The sequence below is a fragment of the Coregonus clupeaformis genome, chromosome 29 (genome assembly GCF_020615455.1).
Source record: "Coregonus clupeaformis isolate EN_2021a chromosome 29, ASM2061545v1, whole genome shotgun sequence".
In the NCBI taxonomy this organism is placed as follows: domain Eukaryota; kingdom Metazoa; phylum Chordata; class Actinopteri; order Salmoniformes; family Salmonidae; genus Coregonus; species Coregonus clupeaformis.
Window position 1 is genome coordinate 11,572,099 of NC_059220.1, and position 22,648 is coordinate 11,594,746.

Consider the following 22,648-nt stretch of genomic DNA (forward strand, 5'->3'; position numbering starts at 1 on the left):
TGTTAGCCCTGTTCTGCTCGACAGAATGACACTCTGTTAGCCCTGTTCTGCTTGACACAATGACACTCTGTTAGCCCTGTTCTGCTTGACACATTTCCACTCTGTTAGCCCTGTTCTACTTGACACAATGACAATCTGTTAGACTGGTTCTGCTTGACACAATGACACTCTGTTAGCCCCGTTCTGCTCGACACAATGACAGTCTGGTAGCCCTGCTCTGCTTGACACAATGACACTCTGCTAGCTTTGTTCTGCTTGACACAATGACACTGTGTTAGCCCCGTTCAGCTCGACACAATGACAGTCTGGTAGCCCTGTTCTGCTTAACACAATGCCACTCTGTTAAACCTGTTCTGATTGACACAATGACACTCTGTTAGCCCTGTTCTGTCTGACAGAATGACACACTGTTAGCCCCATTCTGATTGACACAATGACACTCTGTTAGCCCTGTTCTGTTCGACAGAATGACACTCTGATAGCCCCGTTCTGCTCGACACAATAACAGTCTGTTAGCCCTGTTCTGCTCGACACAATGACACTCTGTTAGCCCTGTTCTGCTTGACACAATGACACTCTTTTAGCCATGTTTTGTTCGACACACTGACACTCTGTTTGTCCGTTTCTGCGTGACACAATGACGCTCTGTTAGCCCTGTTCTGCTTGACACAATGACACTCTGTTAGCCCTGTTCTGCTTGACACAATTACTCTCTGTTAGCCCTGTTCTGGTCGTCACAATGACACTGTTAGCCCTATTCTGCTCAACAGAATGACACTCTGTTAGCCCTGATCTACTCGACAGAATGACACTCTGTTAGCCCTGTTCTGCTCGAAACAATGACACTCTGTTAGCAATGTTCTGCTCGACAAAATGACATTTGTTAGCCCTGTTCTGCTCGACTCAATGACACTCTGTTAGCCCTGCTCTGCTTGACACAATGCCACTCTGTTTGCCCTGTTCTGCCTGACACAATGACACTCTGTTAGCCCTGTTCTGCTCGACACAATAACACTCTGTTAGCCCTGTTCTGCTCGACACAATGACATTTTGTTAGCCCTGTTCTGCTCAACACAATGACACTGTTAGCCCTGTTCTGCTCGACAGAATGACACTCTGTTAGCCCTGTTCTGCTTGACACAATGACACTCTGTTAGCCCTGTTCTGCTTGACACATTTCCAATCTGTTAGCCCTGTTCTACTTGACACAATGACAATCTGTTAGACTGGTTCTGCTTGACACAATGACACTCTGTTAGCCCCGTTCTGCTCGACACAATGACAGTCTGGTAGCCCTGTTCTGCTTGACACAATGACACTCTGTTAGCCCTGTTCTGCTTGACACAATGACACTGTGTTAGCCCCTGTTCAGCTCGACACAATGACAGTCTGGTAGCCCTGTTCTGCTTAACACAATGACACTCTGTTAGAACTGGTTCTGCTTGACACAATGACACTCTGTTAGCCCTGTTCTGCTCTGACAGAATGACAGTCTGTTAGCCCTATTCTGCTTGACACAATGACACTCTGTTAGCCCTGTTCTGATCGACACAATGACACTCTGGTAGCCCTGTTCTGCTTGACACAATGACAGTCTGTTAGCCCTGTTCTGCTTGACACTATGACACTCTGTTAGCCCTGTTCTGCTTGACAGAATGACACTCTTTTAGCCATGTTCTGTTCGACACAATGACACTCTGTTTGCCCGTTTCTGCTCGACAGAATGACAGTCTGTTAGCCCTGTTCTGTAATCTGTTAGCCCTGTTCTGCTCGACACAATGACACTCTTTTAGCCATGTTGTTCGAATGACACTGTAGCCCTGTTCTGCTTGACACAATCCAACTTTGTTAGCCCTTTTCTGCGTGCCACAATTTCAGTCTGTTAGCCCTGTTCTGCTCGACAGAATGAAACTCTGTTAGCCCTGTTCTGCTTAACACAATGACACTCTGTTAGCCCTTTTCTGCTTGACACAATGACAACTTTGTTAGCCCTTTTCTGCGTGCCACAATTTCAGTCTGTTAGCCCTGTTCTGCTCGACACAATGACAGTCTGTTAGCCCTGTTCTGCTCGACAGAATGACACTCTGTTAGACGTGTTCTGCTTGACACAATCCAACTTTGTTAGCCCTTTTCTGCGTGCCACAATTTCAGTCTGTTAGCCCTGTTCTGCTCGACAGAATGAAACTCTGTTAGCCCTGTTCTGCTTAACACAATGACACTCTGTTAGCCCTTTTCTGCTTGACACAATGACACTCTGTTAGCCCTGTTCTGCTCGACACAATGACACTGTTAGCCCTGTTCTGCTCAACAGAATGACAGTCTGTTAGTCCTGTTCTGCTTGACACAATGCCACTCTGTAGCCCTGTTCTGCTTGACACAATCCCACTCTGTTAGCCCTGTTCTGCTTGACACAATGCCACTCTGTAGCCCTGTTCTGCTTGACACAATCCCACTCTGTTAGCCCTGTTCTGCTCGACAGAATGACACTCTGTTAGCCCTGTTCTGCTTAACACATGGACACTCTGTTAGCCCTGTTCTTCTTGACACAATGACACTCTGTTAGCCCTGTTCTGCTCAACAGAATGACACTCTGTTAGCCCTGTTCTGCTTGACACAATGACACTCTGTTAGCCCTGTTCTGCTCTTCACAATGCCACTCTGTTAGCCCTGTTCTGCTTGACACAATGACACTCTGTTAGCCCTGTACTGCTTGACACAATTACTCTCTGTTAGCCCTGTTCTGGTCATCACAATGACACTGTTAGCCCTATTCTGCTCAACAGAATGACACTCTGTTAGCCCTATTTGCGTGACACAATGACACTGTTTTAGCCCTGTTCTGCTCGACACAATGCCACTCTGTTAGCCCTGTTCTGCTCGACACAATGCCACTCTGTTAGCCCTGTTCTGCTTGACACAATGACACTCTGTTAGCCCTGTACTGCTTGACACAATTACTCTCTGTTAGCCCTGTTCTGGTCATCACAATGACACTGTTAGCTCTGATCTACTCGACAGAATGACACTCTGTTAGCCCTATTTGCGTGACACAATGACACTGTTTTAGCCCTGTTCTGCTCGACACAATGACACTCTGTTAGCCCTGTTCTGCTTGACAGAAAGACACACTGTTAGCCCTGATCTGCATGACACAATTCCACTCTGTTAGCCCTGTTCTACTTGACACAATGACAATCTGTTAGACTGGTTCTGCTTGACTTAATTACACTCTGTTAGCCCTGTTCTGCTCAACAAAATGACACTCTGTTAGCCCTGATCTACTCGACAGAATGACACTCTGTTAGCCCTATTTCCTTGACACAATGACACTCTGTTAGCCCTGTTCTGCTAAACAGAATGACACTCTGTTAGCCCTGTTCTGCTCGACAGAAAGACACACTGTTAGCCCTGATCTGCATGACACAATGGCACTCTGTTAGCCCTGATCTGTTTGACACAATTCTACTCTGTTAGCCCTGTTCTACTTGACACAAAGACACTCCGTTAGACTGGTTCTGCTTGACACAATGACACTCTGTTTGCCCTGTTCTGCATGACACAATGGCACTCTTTTAGCCCTGTTCTGCCCTTCACAATGCCACTCTGTTAGCCCTGTTCTGCGTGACACAATGCCACTCTGTTAGCCCTGTTCTGCTTGACACAATGACATTCTGTTAGCCCTGTTCTGCTTGACACAATGACACTCTGTTAGACCGTTTCTGCTTGACACAATGACACTTTGTTATCCCTGTTCTGCTTGACACAATGACACTTTGTTAGCCCTGTTCTGCTTGACACAATGACACTTTGTTAGCCCTGTTCTGCTTGACACAATGACCCTCTGTTAGCCCTGTTCTGCTCAACAAAATGACACAGTTAGCCCTGTTCTGCTCAACAGAACGACACTCTGTTAGCCCTGTTCTGCTCGACAGAAAGACACTCTGTTAGCCCTGTTCTGCATGACACAATGGCACTCTGTTAGCCCTGTTCTGCTTGACACAATTACTCTCTGTTAGCCCTGTTCCGGTCATCACAATGACACTGTTAGCCCTATTCTGCTCAACAGAATGACACTCTGTTAGCCCTGATCTACTCGACAGAATGACACTCTGTTAGCCCTGTTTTGCTTGACACAATGACACTCTGTTAGCCCTGTTCTGCTTGACACAATGACAGTCTGTTAGCCCTGTTCTGCTTGACACAATTCCACTCTGTTAGCCCTGTTCTACTTGACACAATGACACTCTGTTAGACTGGTTCTGCTTGAAACAATGACACTCTGTTAGCCCTGTTCTGCTTGAAACAATGACACTCTGTTAGCCCTGTTCTGCTCGACACAATTACACTCTGTTAGCCCTGTTCTGCTTGATACAATGACACTCTGTTAGCCCTGTTCTGCTCGACACAATGACAATGTTAGCCCTGTTCTGCTCAACAGAATGACACTCTGTTAGCCATGTTCTGCTTGACACAATGCCACTCTGTTAGCCCTGTTCTGCTCGACACAATTACACTCTGTTAGCCCTGTTCTGCTTGACACAATGAACTTCTGTTAGCCCTGTTCTGCTCGACACAATTACACTCTGTTAGCCCTGTTCTGCTTGACACAATGACACTCTGTTAGCCCTGATCTGCTTGACACAATTCCACTCTGTTAGTCCTGTTCTACTTGACTCAATGACACTCTGTTAGACTGGTTCTGCTTGACACAATGCCACTCTGTTAGCCCTGTTCTGCTTGACACAATGACACTCTGTTAGCCCTGTTCTGCTCGACACAATTACACTCTGTTAGCCCTGTTCTGCTTGACACAATGACACTCTGTTAGCCCTGATCTGTTTGACACAATTCCACTCTTTTAGCCCTGTTCTACTTGACACAATGACACTCTGTTAGACTGATTCTGCTTGACACAATGACACTCTGTTAGCCCTGTTCTGCTTGACACAATGCCACTCTGTTAGCCCTGTTCTGCTTGACACAATGACTCTCTGTAATCCCTGTTCTGCTCGACACAATTACATTCTGTTAGCCCTGTTCTGCTTGACACAATGACACTCTGTTAGCCCTGTTCTGCTCGACACAATGACACTGTTAGCCCTGTTCTGCTCAACAGAATGACATTCTGTTAGCCCTGTTCTGCTCGACAGAAAGACTCTCTGTTTGCCCTGTTCTGCATGACACAATGGCACTCTGTTAGCCCTGTTCTGCTCGAAACAATGACACTCTGTTAGCCCTGTTCTGCTCGACACAATGACATTTTGTTAGCCCTGTTCTGCTCGACACAATGACACTCTGTTAGCCCTGTTCTGCTTGACACAATGCCACTCTGTTAGTCCTGTTCTGCTCGACAAAATGAAACTGTTAGCCCTGTTCTGCTTGACACAATGCCACTCTGTTAGCCCTGTTCTGCTTGACACAATGCCACTCTGTTAGTCCTGTTCTGCTTGACACAATGACACTCTGTTAGCCCTGTTCTGCTTGACACAATGACACTCTGTTAGCCCTTTTCTGCTCAACACAATGAAACTGTTAGCCCTGTTCTGCTCGACACAATGCCACTCTGTTAGCCCTGTTCTGCTTGACATAATGACATTCTGATAGCGCTGTTCTGCTCAACACAATGACATTCTGATAGCGCTGTTCTGCTCGACACAATTACAACTTTGTTAGCCCCATTCTGCTTGACACAATGACACTCTGTTAGCCCTGTTCTGCTTGACACAATGACACTCTGTTAGCCCTGTTCTGCTTGACACAATGACACTCTGTTAGCCCTGATCTGTTTGACACAATTCCACTCTTTTAGCCCTGTTCTACTTGACACAATGACACTCTGTTAGACTGATTCTGCTTGACACAATGACACTCTGTTAGCCCTGTTCTGCTTGACACAATGCCACTCTGTTAGCCCTGTTCTGCTCGACAGAATTACACTCTGTTAGCCCTGTTCTGCTTGACACAATGCCACTCTGTTAGCCCTGTTCTGCTTGACACAATGACTCTCTGTAATCCCTGTTCTGCTCGACACAATTACATTCTGTTAGCCCTGTTCTGCTTGACACAATGACACTCTGTTAGCCCTGTTCTGCTCGACACAATGACACTGTTAGCCCTGTTCTGCTCAACAGAATGACATTCTGTTAGCCCTGTTCTGCTCGACAGAAAGACTCTCTGTTTGCCCTGTTCTACATGACACAATGGCACTCTGTTAGCCCCGTTCTGCTCGAAACAATGACACTCTGTTAGCCCTGTTCTGCTCGACACAATGACATTTTGTTAGCCCTGTTCTGCTCGACACAATGACACTCTGTTAGCCCTGTTCTGCTTGACACAATGCCACTCTGTTAGTCCTGTTCTGCTCGACAAAATGAAACTGTTAGCCCTGTTCTGCTTGACACAATGCCACTCTGTTAGCCCTGTTCTGCTTGACACAATGCCACTCTGTTAGTCCTGTTCTGCTTGACACAATGACACTCTGTTAGCCCTGTTCTGCTTGACACAATGACACTCTGTTAGCCCTGTTTCTGCTCAACACAATGAAACTGTTAGCCCTGTTCTGCTCGACACAATGCCACTCTGTTAGCCCTGTTCTGCTTGACACAATGACATTCTGATAGCGCTGTTCTGCTCAACACAATGACATTCTGATAGCGCTGTTCTGCTCGACACAATTACAACTTTGTTAGCCCCATTCTGCTTGACACAATGACACTCTGTTAGCCCTGTTCTGCTTGACACAATGACACTCTGTTAGCCCTGTTCTGCTCGACACAATTACACTCTGTTAGCCCTGTTCTGCTTGACACAATGACACTCTGTTAGCCCTGTTCTGCTTGACACAATGACACTCTGTTAGCCCTGTTCTACTTGACACAATGACACTCTGTTAGACTGGTTCTGCTTGACACAATGACACTCTGTTAGCCCTGTTCTGCTTGACACAATGACACTCTGTTATCCCTGTTCTGCTCGACACAATGACACTGTTAGCCCTGTTCTGCTCAACAGAATGACACTCTGTTAGCCCTGTTCTGCTCGACAGAAAGACACTCTGTTAGCCCTATTCTGCATGACACAATGGCACTCTGTTAGCCCTGTTCTGCTCTTCACAATGCCACTCTGTTACCCCTGTTCTGCGTGACACAATGACGCTCTGTTAGCCCTGTTCTGCTTGACACAATGCCACTCTGTTAGTCCTGTTCTGCTTGACACAATGACACTCTGTTAGCCCTGTTCTGCTTGACACAATTACTCTCTGTTAGCCCTGTTCTGGTCGTCACAATGACACTGTTAGCCCTATTCTGCTCAACAGAATGACACTCTGTTAGCCCTGATCTACTCGACAGAATGACACTCTGTTAGCCCTGTTCTGCTCGAAACAATGACACTCTGTTAGCAATGTTCTGCTCGACAAAATGACATTTGTTAGCCCTGTTCTGCTCGACACAATGACACTCTGTTAGCCCTGCTCTGCTTGACACAATGCCACTCTGTTTGCCCTGTTCTGCCTGACACAATGACACTCTGTTAGCCCTGTTCTGCTCGACACAATAACACTCTGTTAGCCCTGTTCTGCTCGACACAATGACATTTTGTTAGCCCTGTTCTGCTCGACACAATGACACTGTTAGCCCTGTTCTGCTCGACAGAATGACACATTCTGTTAGCCCTGTTCTGCTTGACACAATGACACTCTGTTAGACTGGTTCTGCTTGACACAATGACACTCTGTTAGCCCCGTTCTGCTCGACACAATGACAGTCTGGTAGCCCTGTTCTGCTTGACACAATGCCACTATGTTAGCCCTGTTCTGATTGACACAATGACAGTCTGGTAGCCCTGTTCTGCTTGACACAATGCCACTATGTTAGCCCTGTTCTGATTGACACTATGACACTCTGTTAGCCCTGTTCTGTTTGACAGAATGACACACTGTTAGCCCCGTTCTGATTGACACAATGACACTCTGTTAGCCCTGTTCTGTTCGACAGAATGACACTCTGTTAGCCCTGTTCTGATTGACACAATTACATTCTGTTAGCCCTGTTCTGCTCGACACAATGACACTCTTTTAGCCATGTTTTGTTCGACACACTGACACTCTGTAGCCCTGTTCTGCTTGACACAATCCAACTTTGTTAGCCCTTTTCTGCGTGCCACAATTTCAGTCTGTTAGCCCTGTTCTGCTCGACAGAATGAAACTCTGTTAGCCCTGTTCTGCTTAACACAATGACACTCTGTTAGCCCTTTTCTGCTTGACACAATCCAACTTTGTTAGCCCTTTTCTGCGTGCCACAATTTCAGTCTGTTAGCCCTGTTCTGCTCGACAGAATGACACTCTGTTAGCCCTGTTCTGCTTGACACAATGCCACTCTGTAGCCCTGTTCTGCTTGACACAATCCAACTTTGTTAGCCCTTTTCTGCGTGCCACAATTTCAGTCTGTTAGCCCTGTTCTGCTCGACAGAATGAAACTCTGTTAGCCCTGTTCTGCTTAACACAATGACACTCTGTTAGCCCTTTTCTGCTTGACACAATGACACTCTGTTAGCCCTGTTCTGCTCGACACAATGACACTGTTAGCCCTGTTCTGCTCAACAGAATGACAGTATGTTAGCCCTGTTCTGCTTGACACAATGCTACTCTGTAGCCCTGTTCTGCTTGACACAATGCTACTCTGTAGCCCTGTTCTGCTTGACACAATCCCACTATGTTAGCCCTTTTCTGCGTGACACAATTTCAGTCTGTTAGCCCTGTTCTGCTCGACAGAATGACACTCTGTTAGCCCTGTTCTGCTTAACACATGGACACTCTGTTAGCCCTGTTCTTCTTGACACAATGACACTCTGTTAGCCCTGTTCTGCTCAACAGAATGACACTCTGTTAGCCCTGTTCTGCTTGACACAATGACACTCTGTTAGCCCTGTTCTGCTCGACACAATGACACTCTGTTAGCCCTGTTCTGCTCGACACAATGACACTCTGTTAGCCCTGTTCTGCTTGACACAATCCCACTCTGTTAGCCCTGTTCTGCTTGACAAAATGACACTCTGTTAGCCCTGTTCTGCTTGACACAATGCCACTCTGTTAGCCCTGTTCTGTTCGACACAATGACAGTCTGTTAGCCCTGTTCTGCTCGACACAATGACACTCTGTTAGCCCTGTTCTGCTCGACACAATGACACTCTGTTAGCCCTACTCTGCTCGACACAATGACATTATAAGGAGGTTTTAGAATAGTGTGACCCCATCGCTTTGTAAGGTACCTTCTCGCGGACTACTTACCCCTCATCACCTCGCTTCCCCCATCTATCATCCTCTCTCTCTCTTACACACCCTCTCTCTCTCTTACACACTCTCTCTCTCTTACACACCCTCTCTCTCTCTTACACACCCTCTCTCTCTCCACACTCTCTCTCTCTCTCCACACCCCCTCTCTCTCTTACACACCCTCTCTCTCTCCACACACCCCTCTCTCTCTTACACACCCTCTCTCTCTCTTACACACCCTCTCTCTCTCACACACCCCCTCTCTCTTACACACCCTCTCTCTCTCTTACACACCCTCTCTCTCCACACACCCTCTCTCTCTTACACACCCTCTCTCTCTTACACACCCTCTCTCTCTCTTACACACCTCTCTCTCTCTTACACACCCCTCTCTCTCTCTCTACACACTCTCTCTCTCTTACACACTCTCTCTCTTACACACCCTCTCTCTCTCTTACACCCTCTCTCTCTTACACACCCTCTCTCTCTCTTACACACCCTCTCTCTCTTACACACCCACTCTCTCTCACACACCCTCTCTCTCTCTTACACACCCTCTCTCTCTCCACACACCCTCTCTCTCTCTTACACACCCTCTCTCTCTCCACACACCTCTCTCTCTCTCTTACACACCCTCTCTCTCTCTTACACACCCTCTCTCTCACCACACACCCTCTCTCTCTCTTACACACCCTCTCTCTCTTACACACCCTCTCTCTCTCTTACACACTCTCTCTCTTACACACCTCTCTCTCTCTTACACACCCTCTCTCTCTCCACACACCCTCTCTCTCTCTTACACACCCTCTCTCTCTCTTACACACCCTCTCTCTCTCTTACACACCCTTTCCCTCTCTTACACACCCTCTCTCTCTTACACACCCTCTCCCTCTCCACACACTCTCTCTCTCTCTCTTACACACCTTCTCTCTCTCTTACACACCCTCTCTCTCTCCACACTCTCTCTCTCTCTCTTACACACTCTCTCTCTCTTACACACCCTCTCTCTCTCTTACACACCCTCTCTCTCTCTTACACACCCTCTCTCTCTCTTACACACCCTCTCTCTCTCTTACACACCCTCTCTCTCTTACACACTCTCTCTCTCTTACACACCTCTCTCTCTCTACACCCCTCTCTCTCTTACACACCCTCTCTCTCTTACACACCCTCTCTCTCTCTTACACCCTCTCTCTCTCTTACACACCCTCTCTCTCTCTTACACACCCTCTCTCTCTTACACACCCTCTCTCTCTCTTACACACACTCTCTCTCTCTTACACACCCTCTCTCTCTCACACATTCTCCCTCTCTTTCTATCTCTATCTTTCTCCCCCTCTCTTTCTTTCCCCCTCTCTCCTCCTTCCCCTCTCCGTCTTTCCCCCTCTCCTTCCTTCTGTTCTATCAGTCCATAATACGTGGCAGGAAAGGAGGTATAAGATTATTGTTCTGAGAAACAGCTACTTCCACGCCGGCCATTATTTTTAAATGACTACCTAATGATGTTCCACCTGGGTAACGAGACCAGGTGTATGCGAATGCCTATGGATCGTCTCACAAAGATGACAACGTCCAGATCTTTGGGGCCATCAATCAGACCTTTTCTGCTTCTGTGAGTAAGGTGTTCAGTGATGTTGAAACACAGGGATGGGTATAGATGTTGAAACATTATGGATCGAGCTTGGTACATTGTGCATACAGCATTTTTTTGTTTGGCCAATAGATAGCTAAAGAAACCATTTACAAGGTGAAGTGGAATAGTATGTGATAGTTGTCACAGGTACTTTAGAGGGTATTTTCTGGTTTAACACTCACCTTATTGGTGGAACCAGATCTCTCTCTGCATCTTTGTTTAGATGTGTGTGTGTGTGTGTGTGTGTGTGTGTGTGTGTGTGTGTGTTTATTGAGAGTGATTTGTCGTATTTGACAGGTGTGTAAAGGGACTCTTCAATTTTAATGAGACCAATGCATCGCTTCTCCCTGTGTCCCTGTGTTCCACGGTGTGTTAGGCCTACTGCTGATAGGTAGCTCTCTCTGCTCTCTCCCTCCCCTCTGTCTGTCCTTGATTGCAGGAGTGAAGTCTGGTGTGCGGGAGTCAGGGTTCCAGCTGCAGCTCATTCACCATATCACCTCAGCCTTTAAGACCCGGTCAAACTTACCACTCATCGTCAGATCATAGTCAAGACGACCATATATTTGGAACCTGACTCCTGCCTCCGCTTCACTCCTGCCACCACCATCCTGCTCTCCATTACCGGACCTCTCTTTTGGACTCACCACGGACACTAGGACATTACGGTACCACACCTGCCCTGATCTGGATCTGTTACCCTCCCTGTACCTGGACTTGCTCTTCCCATATATTTGGAAACCTGGACTTTGAACATTGTAAATAAACCTGTTAATACTTCTCTGGCTTGGTGTACTTGTCTGCATTTGGGTTCTTATCCAGTTGAAATCATAACAGTATGATCTGACCAACATGAACCCAGCAGACAGTAGCTCGGATACCACCCCAGAGTGCACTCAAATTTGGACTGCCATAGCCAATCAGGGCATTTTACTTGGCCAACATGATACCCTGTTTAAAACGATTGCTGAGGACAGTCAGGTGCTGCTTAATCAGGTTCAATTACTCTCCAATCAAGTATCTGCCCTTACTACCCCTTCAGCCCAGATCAGAGAGCCTTTTGTTCCTGCTCCAGAGCGCTATGACGGGAACATGGGAACCTGTGGCGATTTTTTGACTCAATGCTCGTTAGTGTTTGAACAACAGCCCCTCACCTACGCCTCAGAAAGAGCCCGTATTGCCTACCTTATCAACTCTACTAGCGGTTCCGCTCGTGCCTGGGGATCCGCGGTCTGGGAGAGTCAGTCGGACATTTGCAACGCTTACGTTGCCTTCACCACGGAGATGAGGAAGGTTTTTGACCACCCCGTACGAGGCAAGGAGGCTGCGAAACGGCTGTTTTCTCTTCGGCAGGGGGCTCGTAGTGTGGCGGAGATGGCAGTGGAGTTTCGGACTTTAGCAGCAGTGAATGGTTGGAATGACGAGGCATTGCAAGGAGTGTTCATCAATGCTTTGTCTGAGACCTTAAAAGATGAATTGGTGTCATATGATGAATCGCCTACGCTGGATAATCTTATTTCACTCACTATCAGGTTGGATAATCGGATTCGGGAGCGCCGCCGGGAGAGGAGTGTTAGTTCCAAGCAACCTGTCTGTCATCAACAAACTCCTCCCTGCATCGTCCCTACGGAGAGAGCCGTGTCTTCCCGAGTCGATACGAGGAGCACTGAACCCGAAGCCATGGAGGTGGGTCGTGCACGGTTGTCCTCAGAGGAGCGTGCACGTCGTATTCAGGCTCGGGTCTGCCTGTATTGTGGAGAAGCTGGTCATTTCGTTCCTTCCTGCCCAGTTCGTCCGGGAAAAGGGCCGGCTCATCATTTATGGGAGAAGTTTTGGTGAGCCGAGCAGCGGATTCTTCCTCTTCTCCCCGCATTCTGCTCCAGGCATCCCTCCAGTGGCAGTCCCAGAATTTCTCTGTTAGTGCGCTGATTGACTCTGGTGCCGACGAAAGCTTTTTGGATAGAGAGTGGGCTCAACAAATGGATTTGGAGACTGTTCCTATGGACTGTCCGCTGCAGGCTAAGGGTCTAAATGGACAATTGTTGACCCGCATTACCCATCAGACTGTTCCTGTTTGTCTTAGAGTGTCGGGAAATCATCAGGAGAACATTCAATTCCATATTATCGACTGCCCACAGACTCCCCTGGTCCTTGGTATCCCCTGGCTCATAAAACACAATCCACACATTGATTGGGTGACAGGTAGCATTGTTTCATGGAGCACATTTTGTCATGTGAATTGTTTGTGTTCTGCTCAGACTCCTGCCAGTACTGTGCCTCAACCTCCACTGGAGTCCATGGATCTTTCTGCTGTTCCTGACGTGTATCATGACCTGGCATCCGTTTTCTGCAAACACAGAGCTACTTCTCTTCCTCCTCACCGGCCTTACGACTGCGCCATTGACCTCCAGCCAGGAGCCCCGCTCCCCAGCAGTCGCCTGTACAATCTCTCCCGGCCGGAGACGGAGGCTATGGAGAACTACATTCGGGACTCCTTGGCGGCAGGTATTATGCGTCCTTCCTCGTCACCTGTAGGAGCGGGATTTTTTTTTGTTGCTAAGAAGGATAAGACCCTCAGACCCTGTATTGATTACCGTGGACTTAACAACATCACCATTAAGAACAAGTATTCTCTGCCTTTGATTAATTCTGCTTTTCCCCTCCTTCATGGTGCTACCATCTTTACGAAACTGGATCTACGAAATGCGTATCACCTGGTGCGCATTCGTAAGGGTGATGAATGGAAGACTGCCTTCAACACACCCTTGGGACATTTTGAGTATCGGGTTATGCCTTTTGGGTTGTCTAATGCCCCTGCTGTTTTTCAGGCACTAGTCAATGATGTCCTTCGGGACATGTTGAATCGGTTTGTTTTTGTCTATCTGGATGATATCTTGATTTTCTCAGAGTCCTCCCAGGAACATGAACTGCATGTGCGCCAGGTGTTGCAAAGGTTGTTGGAGAACAAACTGTTTGTGAAGATGGAGAAATGTGAATTTCATGTGTCTGAGACCTCTTTTTGGGTTACATCATAGCTCAGGGGGAGCTGCGGATGGACCCAGCTAAGATCTCTGCTGTCACGGACTGGCCAGCTCCCTCTACCCGCAAACAACTTCAACGATTCCTGGGGTTTGCGAACTTCTATAGGAGGTTCATCAAGGACTACAGCCGCATTGCGGCGCCACTCACCGCTCTCACCTCCATCTCACGACCGTTCGCTTGGAATGAAGGGGCCGAATCAGCGTTCGAAGAACTGAAACATCGCTTCGCCTCGGCTCCCATTCTGATGCAGCCGGACCCCGACCGCCAGTTTGTCGTGGAGGTGGATGCATCCGACACTGGGGTAGGTGCAGTGTTGTCACAACGTTCTCCTGAAGATAACAAACTGCATCCCTGTGCTTTTCTCTCAAGGAAACTTTCTCAGGCAGAGAGGAATTATGATGTTGGAAATCGTGAACTGCTCGCCGTTAAGCTGGCTCTCGAGGAGTGGCGACATTGGTTGGAGGGCGGAACAACCCTTCATCGTTTGGACGGATCATAAGAATCTGGCTTACCTCCAGTCAGCGAAGCAGCTCAACCCCCGTCAAGCCAGGTGGGCACTATTTTTGGGAGATTCAATTTTTCTCTGTCTTACCGTCCTGGGTCACGCAACGTCAAGCCTGACGCCCTGTCTCGTGTTCATTCGGCTGTTGATACTGGTAGTAACCCTGAACCCATTTTGCCTCCTACCTGCAGTATTGCAGTCATCACATGTGACATCGAGGGGATTGTTAGACAGGCTCAACATCATCAAGCTGACCCTGGGAGGGGTCCTCCTAACCGGATGTTTGTCCCTGAGTCTGCTCGCTCCCAGGTACTTCAGTGGGCTCACTCGTCTCCCCTTACCTGTCACCCTGGAGTTTCGCGGACCCTTGACTTTGTGCGACGGAAGTTCTGGTGGGCCACGATGGAGGCGGACACTCGAGCCTTCATTGCTGCTTGTACGGTATGTGCACGAAGTAAAAACTCCACCCAGGCCAGCGCTGGTCATCTACGACCTCTACCTATACCCAGCCGGCCCTGGTCGCATATCGCTATGGATTTTGTCACTGGACTTCCCCCTCATCTGGTAAGACTGTCATTCTTACGGTGATTGATCGTTTTTCTAAGTTCGCTCATTTTTTGGCCCTACCTAAACTGCCCACTGCCAGAGAGACGGCTGATATTTTGGTTGAACATGTGTTCCGCTCTCATGGTCTACCCACGGATATTGTCTCTGACAGGGGTCCCCAGTTTGTCTCCCAGGTGTGGAAAGCTTTCTGTAAAGCTTTGGGCATTACATCCAGCCTGTCCTCTGGATATCACCCCCCAGACCAACGGGCAAGCCGAGAGAGCGAACCAGGAGATGGAGACCGCTCTTCGCTGTGTCACTGGGTCTAACCCTGGGTCATGGAGCTCCATGCTCCCCTGGGTGGAATATGCTCATAACACCTTGACTAACGCTTCCTCTGGTTTGTCTCCTTTTCTGTGTGCTCTGGGTTATCAACCTCCCCTGTTCCCTTCCCAAGAGAGGGAACTTGCGGTACCCTCGGTGCAGTCCCACATGCGCCGCTGCTTCAAGGTCTGGAGGAAGGCCAGGGTAGCTCTGTCCCGAGCTTCGGCGTACATGCAGAGGCAAGCCAACCGTCACCGGTCCCAGGCTCCCGGTTACTCTCCTGGTCAAGAGGTATGGCTGAAGTCACGGGACCTTCCATTGAAGGTGGAGTCTAAGAAGATGGCGCCTCGTTTTATAGGACCGTTCAAGATACTGTCTATTGTTAACCCCTGCGCGGTTAAGCTACAGCTTCCTGCCTCCCTACGGGTTCATTCCACCTTTCATGTTTCCCAGATTAAGCCTGTGTCGGTTAGCCCTTTGTGCCCGCCCTCTCGTCCCCTCCTCCGCCCAAGATCGTGGGTGGGGGTCCGGTCTACACTGTCCGGCGACTTCTGGATGTTCGCCGCCGAGGTCGTGGTTTCCAGTACCTGGTGGATTGGGAGGGTTATGGTCCCGAGGAACGTTCCTGGGTGCCCAGGAGCTTCATTGTGGATCCTGATCTGGTCCGAGAGTTTCATAGGTTACATCCCGATAAACCCCGTCGGCCGCCAGGTGGCGTCCGTAGAGGGGGGGTACTGTTAGGCCTACTGCTGATAGGTAGCTCTCTCTGCTCTCTCCCTCCCCTCTGTCTGTCCTTGATTGCAGGAGTGAAGTCTGGTGTGCGGGAGTCAGGGTTCCAGCTGCAGCTCATTCACCATATCACCTCAGCCTTTAAGACCCGGTCAAACTTACCACTCATCGTCAGATCATAGTCAAGACGACCATATATTTGGAACCTGACTCCTGCCTCCGCTTCACTCCTGCCACCACCATCCTGCTCTCCATTACCGGACCTCTCTTTTGGACTCACCACGGACACTAGGACATTACGGTACCACACCTGCCCTGATCTGGATCTGTTACCCTCCCTGTACCTGGACTTGCTCTTCCCATATATTTGGAAACCTGGACTTTGAACATTGTAAATAAACCTGTTAATACTTCTCTGGCTTGGTGTACTTGTCTGCATTTGGGTTCTTATCCAGTTAAATCATAACACGGTGTGCGTAGGCAGCTAACAGAATGAATGCAACAACTGTCACGGATTCTGCCGAGACTGCCCTTCCTTCTGGTTCGGGCAGGCTTCTGCGTTCGTCGTCACCGGAATTCTAGCTGCTGCCGATCTATGTTTCATGTTTCTATGTTCATCTGGTTGTTGTCTAGTGTTGCACCTGTTTCCCATTATGGTATTATCTCCTTCCCTATTTAACCTGTACCCTCCACTGTGTGTTGTGCGTGTTTGTTACTTGTTTCGAGTGACGTTTGTGAGCGGGTTTGCTCCTCCCTGTGTTGGAGGTTTTGCTTGGTTCTTTACTATACAGTAAAGTAGATTTTCATTTCATTCTGTGTCCTGCGCTTGACTCTGGCCTACCGCATTCCACAGACATTCATGACAACAACCAGCATTCTAATGTATTCTGTAATACATATTCAATTTTCCCTTTGAGTCAAGCAGGTCTTAGTCCCTATTTTTGTTGTGCTGATATTCCACCCTGGGTTCAGGAAAGGTTGCGAGGACTTCCAGGGTCATGGACTCAACATAATGGTGTTGGTTGCTAGATTAAAACACAGTTTGGATTTCCCAGGGGCTGGGCACATGTATCTATGTTCTAAAATGTTTTCTTTCATCCCTCAAGACATCAGGCTCTGTAACGTCCAAGCTAGTGTCTCTCTCTCTCTCTCTCTCTCTCTCTCTCTCTCTCTCTCTCTCTCTCTCTCTCTCTCTCTCTCTCTCTCTCTCTCTCTCTCTTTGAGTCCTCCTGTATAAATTAAGAATCATACCAAATACATCCATCCAAGGTGTCGTTAGTGATGTTTCAGGTAGCTTTTAAAAAAAGACAACGAGATGTGGCCTTTTATCTAATACCATCTGCTTTCCATACTCTACTCTACCCTACCATCCATCAGAAGCATCCCTTCCCCAAGGGTATATAAGAGCAGGCAAACTCTGACTCCTTCTATTGTGAGCTGTACATACCCCTGTGTACAGACAGTCCGTATTCACACACACCTGAGAGTACTTAGCCTCTCCACCACACACATACAGTAAGAGACCCTGTGGTAAGAGGTGAAGCCAGAGGCAGGAGACTCACTGGAGAAACAAGCTGAAGACTTTGGTTCCTGACCACAATGCACTTGAGACAAGGGTAAGATTCATGAAATTACTTTGGAAATTACTTTGTAATACTTGAATTAAATGTTTTGTATTGAATGTTACTTTTGTCTCGCTTTTTTGTGTATAGTTTATTTATTGTATTATATTTAATATGATGAATTTACACTGCTCTCTGGTGTCTTTGAGATTGCTTATGTTTTTAGGCAGAAGAAAAGTCACCAAAAAATTGAAGAAATAGAGTACGCCTGTATATAATGTATCACAGTGCATGTTGATTTCTGGAGTGTGTGATGTGAGTGTTAACGCAGTAACCCATTGATGTATAATTCAGTGAGAATATCTAGTGTACTGATAGCGTGTTTGCATTATATGCTTGACAATTGGTATATGAGAAGGTACTGAGTTTATCTAGTAAAGTAGGAGTTTAAAGTGTGTGACCTTCATTATTTCACTGAGTGTAAATGTGAAAGTAATATTAAAAGAGTGAGTCATCTCTCGTGAACAGACTGCGTAAGCACAAATGGTACCGTTGATCTGGCATGACACAACAGGATGCATGAGATAACGAGCAACGTTAGTTCTGGTGGGTTTTTCCGTCACTGGCTATTTGGACAAATCATGATTTCGCAGGTGTTAGCATCTTTCGAATTTCGGAAGAGGATGGGACTTTCGGCCCGTAACTTGCAAAGAGAGAGGGTGGCGCTCTTCGTTCTGGTTCCAATCCTCATTTTATCTCTTCTTTTAACACGTATGGACCCAGAACTTAATCAAGCATCTGACCAATTATACAAGACTTTAGTTCTGGGTTATCCGAGATTAAAGAGTGAGTGAATATGAATGTACTGTATCACAAGAGAATAAAACACTAATATGTTTTCTTCCGATTGGCTGGCTGGTGTTGCTTGGTGGGCCAGTCGAGTGGATTTAAGGATGGCTGGTTTGGCTCCTCCCGCTGCCTCACGCCTCACCCTCCTGCTGCTGACCATAATGGCCATGACTCTGGTGACCTCCAGCTACCCTCAGCCATGCCTCCGACCCATACACAGGTAAGACTCACTCAGTGTCCCAATTACCTGTCCTTCCTCCCTGTAAGACAGAAGTAAGACAGAGAGTGAATCCTCATTCTTCCCGTCCCCTATCTTTCATCTTCTCCACGGTGTCACGATCGTCTTGACGAGAAGGAGTAGACCAAGGCGCAGCGTGTGAAATAAACATGACTTTATTTAATTAAAGCACGAAAACCAAAACAAAACACGATCGAGAAGTCCACAGTAACACTGACTGAACACGGAACAAAAACCCACAACCCTAAGGTGAACACTGACAGTTTAAATATGGCTCCCAATCAGAGATAACGAGCCGATAGCTGACACTCGTTACCTCCGATTGGGAGTCACATGACGAGACAAGACACTACAACCAAAACCAAACACAACCAAATGAACACACCCTATACCCAACACAACCAAATGAATACACCCTGGCTCAAACTACACAGTCCCGGAGCCAGAGCGTGACAGTACCCCCCCCTAAAGGCGCGGACTCCGACCGCGCCTACACCCCAAAATAGGGGAGGGCTGGGTGGGTGTTGCTCCTCGGAGGCGGCTCCGGCTCCGGGCTTGACCACCACCCCACTTCACTCCCCCGTGAGTGCCCCCGGTCCGATCTGACCCCGCTTGCTGGATCAGGACCTCCGACGCGCACCCCTGGCTTGGCGCGTGAGGTAGGAATGGACCGGACCTGGCAGACGATACGCACCCTTTGCCTGGTGCGTGGAGCCGGAACAGGCCTCACCAGGCTGAAGACTCGCATCCCTGGCTTGGTGCGAGTAGCAGGAATGGGCTGGATCAGGCTGACGGCTCGCACCCTTGGCTTGGTGCGAGTAGCAGGGACGAGCTGAACCAGGCTGACGACTCGCACCCTTGGCTTGGTGCGAGTAGCAGGAACGGGCTGGACCAGGCCGACGACTCGTACCCCTGGCTTGGTGCGAGTAGCAGGAACGGGCTGGACCAGGCTGGCGACTCGCACCCCTGGTTTGGTGCGAGTGGCAGGAACAGGCCGGGTCGGGCTGGCGACGCACACCGTAGGTTCTGTGCGTGGAGCAGGAACAGGCCGGGCTGGGCTGGCGACGCACACCGTGAGCCTGATGCGTGGAGCAGGAACCGGCCGGGCTGGGCTGGCGACGCACACCGTAGGTTTAGTGCGTGGAGCTGGGACAGGCCTCACCGGACTGTGGAGACGGATAGGAGACCTGGAGCGAAGAGCGGCCACCACCCGTCCTGGCTGGATGCCTACCTTCACACACTCTGCGTGAGGCATCCGCACAGGACGTACAGGGCTGTGAACCCGTACCGACATGACAGCACGCGATACGGGAGCAGGATATCCGGGACCGCGGGAGAGGCACTGGAGACCTCGAGCGTAGAGCCGGCACACTCCGTCCTGGCTGCATCCCCCCTTCGCACGACACGTGCGGGGTGCTTGCACAGGACGTACAGGACTGTGCCGGACCACTCGTGGCACAGTACGCTGCTCCGCATACCGCTGGAACCTGCCCCGTCTCATGCTGCCATGCCTGAGTACGGGAAGTTGGTTCCGCTCTACCTCCAGGCCTCGCCAACCTGCCTTCTGCCTCCCAACACCCGGAGACCACCTCTCCAAAACGTCCTGTAGCAGCCGCCTGCTGCCCAGCCAGGCCATGTGCCCCCCAAAAAATTTCTTTGGGGTTGCCTCTCTTCCATCCGACTATGGCCCTGCTGACGCCGTTGCTCCTCTCCATCCTGGGTCTCCCCCTTCATCGCCCTCCGGTACCGGACGGCCTCCTCCTGCGTAATATGTCCCCAGCCGAGGAGGACATCCACCAGCGTTCTCTCCTGCGGGTGTTCCTGTATACGCTGCTTGGTCCTTTTGTGGTGGGTTTTTCTGTCACGATCATCTTGACGAGAAGGAGTAGACCAAGGCGCAGCGTGTGAAATAAACATGACTTTATTTAATTAAAGCACGAAAACCAAAACAAAACACGATCGAGAAGTCCACAGTAACACTGACTGAACACGGAACAAAAACCCACAACCCTAAGGTGAACACTGACAGTTTAAATATGGCTCCCAATCAGAGATAACGAGCCGATAGCTGACACTCGTTACCTCCGATTGGGAGTCACATGACGAGACAAGACACTACAACCAAAACCAAACACAACCAAATGAACACACCCTATACCCAACACAACCAAATGAATACACCCTGGCTCAAACTACACAGTCCCGGAGCCAGAGCGTGACACACGGATTGAGGACAGAACTTGTTTCTTCTGACATTTTGAAAAGGAGGCGAGGTGATTCGGTCGAAAGAGGTCATGAGGAACAAGTAAACAATTTAGAAATTCACCCAGATAGTCCATTCTGTTTCTCCCCCTTTTCCCCAAAAGTGTGAGCTCCTTCATCTTCATCTTGACTCCTAAACAGCTAATCATGGCTACCCGGACTATTTGCACTGCCCCCCCACCCCATCTTTTTACGCTGCTGCTACTCTGTTAATTATTTATGCATAGTCACTTTAACTCTACCCACATGTACATATTACTTCAACTACCTCAACTAGCCGGTGCCCCCGCACATTGACTCTGCACCGGTACCCCCCTGTATATATAGCCTCCCTACTGTTATTTTATTTAATTTCTGCTCTTTTTTTCTCAACACTTTTTTTGTTGTTGTTTTATTTTACTTTTTTATTAAAAATAAATGCACTGTTGGTTAAGGGCTGTAAGTAAGCATTTCACTGTAATGTCTGCACCTGTTGTATTCGGCGCATGTGGCCAATAAAATTTGATCTGATTTTGATTTGATTTGATCTTTATCTACCCTTTTACTGTTGTAATTTGAGACTAAGACACCATGGTAGTGAGATCAATCTTTCTATGGTAGTGAGCACTATTGTTCCTGTAATTGTAGTGAGTTCTATCAATAGAAATGGTTCTATCGTTCCTAGTGAGATCCATTGTTCTTATATGGAAGAGTTCTATATATAGAAATGGTTCCTCGTGAGATCCATTGTTCCTATATGGAAGTGAGTTCTATCATTCCTGTTCTTCTGTCTGCTTCCAGAGGCACCCCTCCAGGCGATTCAGGAGACTCCAACAAGAGGGAGGAGTGGGAGGTTCTCTGGCCCTCCATCTCGCTCCGTGATTGGAGCATTCAGATGATGTCAGCCCAAGACCTTGGTGCGGCCAAGAGCAAGGCAGAGCTCCTGGGGGAGCAGTGGCTCCCAATGGTGGGCCAGTCGCAGATGGACGAGGACATGGCCAATGGCTGGCTGGGTGACTGGGCTCTGCATGAGGAGAAGAGGAACATCGTGGTGGCAGATGATGCAGTGTTCAGGGAGAAGAGTAAGCTGTTAACCACCATTGAGAGACAGAAGTGGCTTATCTCCTATATGCAGAAACTTTTTGGTCGTCAACTCCCAGTAGTAAGATGACTGCTAAGCCTGTACATAAATAACGTACCCTGATTTCAACAAAACAATTCATAGCGTACCCTGATTTAAATAATTACGTTTTCTTTCCGAATTTAAAAGTCAATAAAGATATTTATCAGATCTTTATGTGATGTTTGATGAAGGATAAACTCTGAATGTGGAGCATCAATTGACACAGGATTTTTACATGCATTTGTTTACATGATTGTTTTGATCCAGTTCAATTGTTGATTGAACTAATAAATACATTGAGAGACTTCCATTGCGATGGTGCCATCGTTGTTCAGCTGTGGGTCTACCATGGGGCTGTTCATAATGAGGAAATCAAGCAAACGATTGATCATTGTATTAATATGGTTATTGTTCCTCCATGGTTCCTATGTTCTTATGTTTAAATTTTTTTTTTGGGTCATATGGAAATTCACACGTTTTTTTTAGCTGATGCACTTAACTGATGGTCTCTGCAGTCTGGTGGAAGGTGTAAGGCAGAGGTGTCAAACTCATTCCATGGAGGGCCTAGTGTCTGCGGGTTTTTGGTTTTTC

At 48.2% G+C, this 22,648-nt stretch overlaps 1 protein-coding gene across 1 annotated transcript; it reads left to right on the top strand.

The window, feature by feature from the left end:
* The first annotated feature begins 18,308 nt into the window (after window positions 1–18,308).
* Window positions 18,309–22,172, top strand: pth2 (parathyroid hormone 2). Its single transcript, XM_041854215.2, has 2 exons — window positions 18,309–18,675; window positions 21,736–22,172. The coding sequence occupies exons 1-2, from the start codon at window positions 18,500–18,502 to the stop codon at window positions 22,103–22,105; spliced, it is 546 nt and encodes a 181-aa protein (XP_041710149.2). The 5' UTR covers window positions 18,309–18,499; the 3' UTR covers window positions 22,106–22,172.
* The last annotated feature ends 476 nt before the right edge of the window (window positions 22,173–22,648 follow it).